Raw genomic sequence first — 10,346 nt, forward strand, 5'->3', positions numbered from 1 at the left:
TTTTTTTAGGTACTATTCCTGTCTCACCCTTTTTTCCTGTTAAAAGAGAGGGAGAAGGAATTAATGTCGTGTTCTCATCTTACTGCTTGTGGTCATCTCTGGCAACAGAAATGCACTTCATGCACCTGATGCCATGAAGATTTTTGTCTTTTCTTTTATACCCCTGTTATACTTTTTACAACTTCTGTACTCCTAGTGCTTTTTGCCTACATTCTTGGACTCGTTTGTCAAGCTAAGAGACTCAACATTTTAGAAGCTTCATAGCCAGGGATCAGTGTGCCCCAGAGCCCAAGGTCCTCTCCAGAACATATTCTGTAAACCAAGATAGAACCATCCAGGGGAAGGTTCCTTGGGGAGGGGGGGCTCACTTGAGCCTCTCATTGGGGAATCTTTGATAGATAGGCTAATTAGTAAAACCTATAATGTTATACCCAATGTTGGGGGGGGAGAGAAGAGAGACACAGAGACACAGGGATAGACTCAGTGGGGTGCATCTCGATGCATATGACCTGGATGTGTGCACCTAAGGATCCTTAAAAATAAATACCAAGGTAAAATCCCTTTTCCCCTTCTAACCACGTATGCCTCTTGATTTTAAGACCAGGAAAAGGCATCACACCTTGGTCAGTGCATGGCAGCATTTGCCCCTTGCAAAGGGGAGGGAACAGCAAACACCTCCCCTGTGTTTCTGCAGCAATGGGCTATAGCTGACCCTTGTGCCAGGCTGCTGGCCGGGGAATCCTGTCAAGTAGGACAGGCATTAGAGGTTTTCCAGTGTTATTTACCAACCACATCCACTGAAAGCCATGGGGAAGGCAGCACAGGAGGGAAGGGGTCATTCTGCTGTTTAATGAGCGTCTGCAGTGCTCAGTAAATCACCAATTATTGTCCCCTTGCTTAGGTCCCAGTCAAAACTTCTCTTTCCTAAAGCAGGCATTTCCTTCCTCACTGAGCATGTAAATTGTTGGTTTTCAGACTTCATTTACTTGGGTTCTGTCACTGGCACCAAGTGCCATTTTTGACATCCAAAACTGGTTGTGAACTTCCTGCTCCTTTAGTTGTTCCAGGCAGGAGCTGAACCCTGCTGCCCCCTCCCATGTGAACAAACCAGAACCCTGTCTGTCCTTGTGCAGGGTCTGTCTGGGGCCTCTTTCCCCACTCCCAGCTGTGCATGTCCCACTGTACCAACTCAGTCCTGCCTTCAGGAGCTTTCCAGCCTGTGCCAGACATCCAGCTGACCTGCTGCCCTTGGGGAGGTGCCTTTGCTTCACACCACAGAAAGGTCCTTTGGGTGTGGGAGCAGACAGTGTCAGTGGCTGCCAGCAAGAATAGCAGCAGTACATGTGGAGAACCAGCAGTACACAGGGATGGTGTGAAATAAATAAGGTCCTGAGGACTGAGACACCTGCTGTGTATATATTTTGAAGAAGGAGGTGGTTTTGTGGGTCAGCTCTTGCTGTGCCCTGTGGTGCCTGTTTGCAGCTGCAGCATCCTGGATTGTGCTCAAGAAATGCATCTTCAAGTTTGGGTTGGTCCAGAAAGGATGTATTTAATGAACCTGAGTGTGACCAAAAGCACAGCAGTTGCAAGGACCAGGCTCCAAAAGCACCTCCTGAGCTGCACTGCAGCACTGCTGTGGATGTGCCCACCCTGCCTGGTCCAGCCCTGCTGCTCAGGTCACAGGCACTGTCTGGAGACCTTGGCTGCATCCCATCTGGGGAAAATCCACAGGTCTCTGGAAGTAGCAGTATCAGAGTTTGGAAATTCTATGGTCAGCTAAAACACTGGGCACTGACCAGGTAAGATTGGGAGGGGATGAGAAATACACAGTATCAGTATAGTATTTGTATCCATTTCATGTAGACAGCTTTCCAAGGGTAATCATAATCAGAGAAGCCTCATCTAAAGTATTTCTGTAAGCAGTATCTGATGTCTTTTATTAAAGCTCTGGGATAAAGTAAATACAAATAGTTGCTAATAACTGCATATGGTACAAAGTGTTATGAGGACAAATTGCCTTGAATAAATACAGTCATCCATTTGAAAAGCTTCAGGAGAGAGGTGTTAGTCTCAAGACCTTGAAACCAAAATCCATTGCAGCAACAGACCAAAGGAACTGCTCTATTTAGTTCATTGAAGAGAATTTTAAAAGCATTCCCATCAAAATCTATAAATGATTAAATGTTGAGATGCTGGACATAAGAAAGAAAACACTGAATTTAATCCTGCACAAACTCAGGCAATGGGTAAGGCTGACTTCAACTGTGATAGGGCTTAATCATTAGAGCAGTTGACTGTGCATTATAGAGGATTTTCTATGCTTGAAATCTAGAAAATGGGCTGTATCTGCCCTGGAAACACTGGGCTCACCACAGGACTCGCTGGTGGAGGTTTCTGGCCTGGTACTGCAGGAAGTTGAACTTTATCATCCAAGTGGTACTTTCTGAACATAATATCCATGAAACCTGGACACGAGATCCTTACATCCTTATTGACAGTTACTGAGATGGCTTTCTCTGATGGCTTCTTTGTCATTAGCTGTGAGGATTTTCCTAATCTGGTCCCCTTTCCAGGACATGTTAAGCACTCATCCATTTTAGGAACCCTTTGAAAATGGAACATTTAAGAGTTAAGCTGCCATGGGGACTCAGGCACCAAACCATCATTTCAGACTGCACAGTTCAAAGTGTTTATCTGCAAAAACCCTCTTCTAACCCCACAGATGTGTGGCCTCCACAGGTACCTCAATCCTTCCTCATAAATCCCTTCCCTGGCTTTGGGCAGGTGCCCAGCTCGGGGTGACTCTTCCAGGCTGTGAGGATGAGCCTTGTCCAGGGCCAGTGTTCACCCCCAGCTGGGGTGCAGCACCTTGGCCCGAAACAGTGACACTGAAACAGCACCCATGACAGCAGCCCCCATTCTGCCCACGGGGGGTTTGTCCTACAGGCTCAGAATGGAATTGATCCCAGCAAATAAACCATCTTCAGATCTCAAGCTCACCGAAATCTCTTGCTCTAGTGGCCTTCTGTTTCTTGCCATGTTAACTCATGGCCTTCTCTGAGAAGCAACAAGGAACCTGGGACTCTCTGAGTGAGATGTGGTCCAGATTTCCCTCTAACTGTTAATGAAAACTGCAGAGGCAGTTTAAGACCTCTGCTCCAGTCTAACTCGCTCATACTTTTATTTCTCTGTACATTCCTGCAGCCTTGTCACATCCCAGAGCTGAGCTGGGGAGGGATGGAAAGGGAGAGCTGCGCTGGGAGGGCATCACTTGAGTGGGATAAGGTTCCTTGTAACACCTGTTTGTCAGGGAAGGCACAGATTGGTAACTGACCTGTAATAAAGTATTCCCTGCAGTTCCCCTACAATGTAGCATTGGTTTTCACACCTTTTTTTTTTCTGGTTTTGCTTTGGTTTCTAGGGTTTTTTGTTGCCTTTTTTTATGGTCTACTAAACATTTCTATTCAAGGATTACGACCTTTCATTTCAGTTGGGAACGTGACTGGTGTGGCTCCTCCTTCCTTTTAGCTCCAGCCTCCTTGGGAAGACCTACAAAAACATTCTGGCTCTTCTTCAGTTCTTATCACTTGTCTGTTTTGGGATAGTTTTCACTTGTGGATGCATCTCATTCTGCTCCCCATTTCTAGGAAGTGAGCTCTGCATCAGGAGTATGTAAATCCCTGGCAGTGCTGTCCATCCAGCCTGGAGCCTTTTAAAGCTTACAGAAAAACCAAGCTTGTCCAATTTACTAAATATATTCCTTTTCACTTCTAGGTCCTCCTGTTGAGCCCCTGGAGCCAACCAGGCCTTTACCAACTCTTCCTGTTCGCAGAATTCACTCCACTTCGGAAAGAAAACACGAGAGACAGCCACGGCCTCCCAGTCCTCCTCTGGGTGACAGGCCAGCTCTCCCTGGCTCCAAACCGAACATCTGTGATGGCAACTTTAATACTGTGGCTCTCTTTAGAGGAGAAATGTTTGTTTTCAAGGTACTAAGAATTCCCGCTTACCCATGAGTCTTCCCTTCATTTTCTTGCTGGAAAGGGTTAATAGAAGTATTTGGTAGTGAGATTTGAAATGTCTGTGAAAATAGCTCTGTTCCTCTGGGGGTGATGACTGAGCAGTATTGGAAGGAAGTGTAAGCAGATTGGCTCTGTAATATTTGGAAACAGTGCCTGATGGGATTTACAAAATGCCCAGGCAGCCTGTGCTCCAAAATGTGAACTGGGTGCATTGGCAGAGAATTCAGACACCACCAAGCCTGAGAGGAGCCACCTATAAAGCCAGGGAGCAATACCAGTGCCACGGTTAACCACAGAATCCTAGAGTGGTTTGGGCTGGGAGGGACCTTAAAGACCACCTTGTTCCACTCCCTGCCGTGGACAGGGACACCTTCCACTAGACCAAGCCCCATCCAAGCTGGCCTGAAACACTTCCAGGGATGGGGCAGCCACAGCTTCTGTGGGAACAAGCCTCGTTGTCTCAGAGGTGACATGCACAGAACTGGGGCTTTGGGAACACTCAGCCTACCTGGGGAGTTTGAGTCAACCTTCCTTGTAAACTACAGCCAGGGAGGAAGGAGAGGCTTTGCTCAATAACCCATTAGGGTGCCTTGAATATGGACATCCATGATCCCCTTCCCAAAATACCAGTAGCTTTCACTCTGCCCAATGGGTATGAAGTGTGGAGAGAGATATATTGAGGGTTATTAAATGGACAAACCACATCAATTGCAGAATATTCCTGAAATGAAACTAGTTGAAGGTTGGGATGGTATCTGGGAGAAGTCTCACAGGTTCTGTCCTGCTCATGCTCATCCCTGAGCATCCACTGCAGCTTTAACTAATGATCTAATATCTAAAGGAATATTTCATAACTCCTTTGTGCCTTCAGACCTTGTGTGTTTCACACAGTCACCAGGTAATGTTCAGGCTGTCTGGCTCTCCTGGCCTCTGAGAGTTGAGCTTCAACTGTACCAGGACAAGCAGGACACCTCAGTGACAAGACATGGAGAGGTCACAATGCTTACAGCTGTGGACTCTCTTCCCCCTGCTCCTTTTCCCTCTCCTTCTTTCCACCCTTTTTCACAGCACCATCAATCAACATCTCCCCCTTTGGGCTGCCACCTTCCCCCAGAGCACTTCCCACACTGAAGACAGTGTTGGGCTGGGTTAGAGCTGTCACCTGAAGCAGGACTTGTGTCTGTAATGGTTGTGGGGCCTAGGCAAGAATTAGCAGTGCTGGATGCTGGACCCAGCCAGGTCTGACTGCAAGACAAAAATACTCAGTCTCAAGAGGCTTCTGGTTTTCTCAGGATCGCTGGTTCTGGCGTCTGCGCAACAACCGGGTGCAGGAGGGGTATCCCATGCAGATTGAGCAGTTCTGGAAGGGCCTCCCTGCAAAGATCGACGCAGCCTATGAGCGCTCTGATGGCAAATTCGTTTTCTTCAAAGGTACAGTACAGTTCAGTATGAGCCAACCACTCCTGCCTCACCTCAGGCTGCTTTTAGGGCATGAAAATGGTGAAAACAGGTACGCTGCACCCTTGTGCTTTTCCAAGGGGGCACTTCAAGCAGCCACATTGATCCTTCAAATACAGTTCAGTGTGGGCTGGCCTGGCCAGGAAAATCTCTGTATAGAGTTAAGATCAATTAGGGGAAGTTGGCTTTCATGTGATAACAAGAAACAGCTCCTATTTCCCAGGGAGTGTCAGTTCCCTCCCTATCCTTGAACACCTTTCACCAGGGCACTGAGGCCTCTCCAGGTACAGGGCACTCCCAAACCTCATTTCTGGACAAGCGTCTCCTAAAGAGACAAAATGACCAACCTTGTGCTGGGACCCACTTTAGCTCCTTGTATGGTGACAGTGTCTGAACAGGATCCTGTAACTTGAGAGCAAGTTGTGAGCAAGGAAGCGTGGCTGGAAAGCATGTCCAGTACAAAACCACAGGCTTCTGAATTTGTGTCTGCAGCTTCAGTACCTCAGCTTTCTAAACTGTATGAAAACTTGAGAAGGCTCAGGGAAAGGCAACAGAAATGTCTAAAAAGCTTGGGCTGACCAACACCTCAGCCTGAGCAAGGGATGGCAGACAGGGGATGAGACAAGTCTTTGAAATCATTACTGGCATGAGAAGGTAAATGGGAAAGGGCTGTTCAACAGCTCTCCCAAAACAAGAGCTGAGGAGCAGCAGATGAAATAAGGTTTCAGATTCAAAATGAAGTGGAGGAGCAGCTTTTTCACAGATTACAGTTAAGCCTGGAAGCCCTCAACATCCTATGGTTCACTGCAGTTGGTTTAGGTTCATATCGATTCAACTCCTAACCAGGCCAATCTGTTTGTTGTTTGTGTCCTCACTCACCTCTAGGAGATAAGTACTGGGTTTTTAAGGAAGTGACAGCAGAGCCAGGCTACCCTCACAGCCTGGTGGAGCTGGGGAACTGCCTGCCCCGGGAGGGCATCGACACGGCGCTGCGCTGGGAGCCCGTGGGCAAAACGTACTTCTTCAAGGGGGACAGGTACTGGAGGTACAACGAGGACAAGAGAGCAACGGACCCAGGATACCCAAAGCCCATCACCGTGTGGAGAGGAATCCCTCAGGCTCCTCAGGGGGCTTTCATCAGCAAGGAAGGCTGTATGTGTCTGCAGTCATTACAGCTGTGAGATCGGGAAGAGCTGGTCTGTGCTGGGAGCTGGGCGGTTGGATGTGGAGTGTTTTGAGTATTTTCTGATCCAGGAATCAAGCCTCAGAAGCCCTGGGGTCATCTGGGCTTTGTGAGGAGCAGCAGTTTGAGATCCTTCCTGACCCTTGTCCCAACCCACACACCTCCTCAGCTGCTAAACCACATTATGACAATCCAGCTCATAGGGAATGGGATTTTTCTGCCACAATAGACCAAACTTTTCCTGGGCCCTGTTTCTGAGGATGCTGGAAGTTACATTTCCTCCTAATTTACCTGTGGTGAGCTCTGGCTCTCTGCTGAAGGCTCCAACCTGTCTGATGTTAGCAGTTAGCCTTGAAGTTATGCTCTGAGTAGGGGCTTGGAGCTCCAGAGAGGCTCCTTCCAACACATTTCTTTCTCTGATTTGAAGAGTTCCTCCTCCTCCAGTTAGGGAAAGAGCCAACAGAAGGGGCTTGTGCCATTGAGGCTGTGTTCAAATCTGGAGCTGTGGTGTGAGAGGAGGGCTGTAGGGCTGGGCCAGGCTGGAGGATAGCAGTGAGACCAGCTAAGCTGGGCAACAGTGCAGGAGACCAGCACTTTTCACCACAGCTCCCTTCTCCTGTTCTCTTTCCTTTTTTTCTAATAACTTGAGAGTCATTAGAAAATGAGTCATCTGGGGAGAGAGAGGTGCTTCAAACAACATGTAGCATAAAGCATCACCCTTTTATTAGCAGCAGGACAGCACTGCTCCTTAACACAGGCCAAATCTTCGTGATTCTGTGGCAAAAGGATTCATCTTACTCAGCATTTGCTCCCTCAGGCTGAATGAACAGAAACCTGGTGTTTTTCCAAACACTGACACCCAGGCACATGTTGGCACCCTGCAGATGATGTTAATCACTTGGTAATGATGAGCACATCTTTACAGATGCTGTAGTAAAAAATAACTCAGTGCAGAACCCTTCCTTTAAAGTTAGTAGGGCTTTGTTTTTTAATTCTCAGCTTGTCTTGGCCAAGGGGAATGGTGTTCCATGGGCAATGTTGAACACACAAGCCAGGGTTATAGCTTCTCCTTTAAATCCCAGCTCCAAAACCACGTCGACTTTACAATGGCTTGGGAATGCCCTGGATAAAAGTGTTTTATTGACTTAGGTAGTGGCTAGTTTCAGTTGTCCAGGCTCCCTTAATGTCCTTCCACAAGCACAGCTCATTAACCGGAAATAGTGAGAAATACTCTTTGTTTTGTCTCCTAGTTTACACCTACTTTTACAAAGGGAAAGAGTACTGGAAGTTTGATAACCAGCGGCTGAGTGTGGAGCCAGGCTACCCCAGGTCGATCCTCAGGGACTGGATGGGCTGTAACCAGAAGGATGTTGAGCGGAGCAAGGACCGGCGCCTCCCGCACGACGACGTGGATATCATGGTGACAATAAACGACGTGCCCAGCACTGTCAATGCCATCGCAGTGGTGATCCCCTGCATCCTGTCCCTGTGTATCCTTGTCCTGGTATACACAATCTTCCAGTTTAAAAACAAAGAGGTGCAGCAAAATGTTGTGTACTACAAAAGACCTGTCCAGGAATGGGTATGACACAGCCCGCTGCACATTTCAACTCATTGAGCTGATGAGGACTATGGACACACACAAAAAAGAGAAAATGCATTGAAAAGCCTACCAAACAAAACTACTTCAGTGACCTACAAGTTTTGGACACCCTGGGATGGAAATAAGCAGGAAAACTGGAAAAAATACAGGCAGGCAGCCTTGCAGTGTGGAGCCTCCTTCCTTCGTGCTGCTTTGGTCACCTGCCGGTCGCGGTGCCATCCACTGGCTCGCTCTGCCAGCACCAGAGTCTTCGAGACAGGTTTCAACTGATCTGGGAAACTTCCTTCAGTTCCCTGCACCAGTGCTCCCTGTTAAACCCAGCATTCTCCAGTGTAGCTAAACCACCTCTGAACAGAACCATTTTTTTAATAGCTGTCTCATAAATGAATTAAGATCATGAAATCTATGAACAAGAACAATTTCAGTGTCATAAGCAGAAGACATTCTGATGCTGAATCATTCTAAAAAATCTTCTTAGTTTATTACAAAATCCAGGGATCTGCCTGGATACAATTTTCCAATACCTGCTGGTCAGATGTTTTGTACATTCATAACTAATCAATGCTGCCACTCAGCACAGTGCACAAGGAACCACCGAGCACTCAAAGAGGTACCGGAGTGTGGAGCAGAAGCTCAAGAAGCACCAAACAGACACCTGGCAACATCAAGCCCTAGACTGGGACAATCTGAAGACAAAGTAATTTGGTCTAAAAATAAAAAAAACAACCAAAAAACAATCATGGTTTTTGTTTTGGGAGCCACTCATGAAAGAAATATTTAAATGTCATGTAAGTTGGTTTAAGCTCCCGCCAGCAAGAACCAATGGTTACCAAAATACCGGGAATGTGTATAGATGCAGACTGCACTCTGCCTGTTAAGATGCTGGGAAAAGATGAGTTGTTGTTCCGTGGCATGTGTAACTAGATTGTGGAATTTGTACGTTGGGTTTCAGGAGAATGGAAATGTTTGTTTGGAGTGAGGTTGTCATTATATTTTGCTGAAATAATCAAGGTACAGTAAGAATTAGGCCTGTTTATAAAACTAAATCCAACCCCTGTAGATGTTACAAACATTGTATGCCTTCAAAATTGGGGGTTATTTTTTGTTTCGCTCACGTCTTCACAGGCAAATATTTGGCAAGGACCAAAGGAAGCATGCCACACAGTAGAATGAGTTGACCATGTTTGACAGAGCCATAAAAATCAGGTAAAGGCAAAAAAACCACCTTAACTTTCAGCTAGTGACTTTCCACAGATCTCTTCCTACAACAGTAGCTTCTATTTATTCCTCTTACAGTTGTAAGTGGTTCAGGACATTGTGCCCTAACCATAAACTTTTGATTTTCATGTTGATGCTGATATTTTTACCATGTTGAATAAGAGTGGAAGAGTCTATTGCAGCGCAGTGTAACAGTGAAGTCCAGCACTGTACAGAAGTGCCATCCATGTCAGCACAGGAATTGCTTTGCCTGCTCACCCTGGGGAACAGGTGATTAACCTAAACCCTCTGCCTATAACTGAATTCTGTTGAGTGCAATGGAAGTGCAATGCACAGAATGTCCACTTAGTATAGAAAAAGTACAGCTTTATAATGTCAGCTCTGAAAAAAAACCCCAAGGACTACAAACATGCTAAAGCTATTCCTAATTACAATGAGGAACGAAGCAGCAGAGAGATTGTTAGCATTCCGGATTGCTAATTAGTGCTCAAATATTGCTCTGGTGAAGCAGGATAGACACATAGATTCGTCTGGTGAAGCCCACTAGGACTGCATTAACGCGTGGTTTCAAATTGTATTTTGTCCTTCATAACTGATTTCCATAGCCAAGCTGTTTATTGTGTTTAAACATAAACTATTACCAACATATTACAAAGTAAGTGAGAAGCTCGTAGATGCGAAACTTTGTAGTGACAAAACGTGCTAACGTCTCATGATGGGTGAAGGGAGTGCGAAGGACCAAACGAAGTCAGAGCTACTGATCAGACACCCCCACGCTACTCCGCGTTGCTCTGTGTACCAGAGGTGTGGTGGGACACACACCACGGACGCCACAGCCACGTGGCACCTCGCTCTCATCTGT

The 10,346-nt window shown here is 46.6% G+C and overlaps 1 protein-coding gene across 1 annotated transcript in view; it reads left to right on the top strand.

The window, feature by feature from the left end:
* MMP24 (matrix metallopeptidase 24) overlaps positions 1-8,251 on the top strand; it is a gene marked incomplete at both ends in the record, with an annotated part of 41,619 nt that extends 33,368 nt beyond the window's left edge. The window contains 4 exons of the mRNA XM_082292571.1: positions 3,775-3,989; positions 5,315-5,453; positions 6,366-6,632; positions 7,914-8,251. Of these exons, the coding sequence (XP_082148697.1) occupies positions 3,775-3,989; positions 5,315-5,453; positions 6,366-6,632; positions 7,914-8,251 (959 nt within the window). The remainder of the gene's footprint in view (positions 1-3,774; positions 3,990-5,314; positions 5,454-6,365; positions 6,633-7,913) is intronic.
* Between the last annotated feature and the right edge of the window lie 2,095 nt (positions 8,252-10,346).

Source organism: Coloeus monedula, assembly GCF_965178545.1.
Source record: "Coloeus monedula genome assembly, chromosome: 17".
Lineage (NCBI taxonomy): Eukaryota > Metazoa > Chordata > Aves > Passeriformes > Corvidae > Coloeus > Coloeus monedula.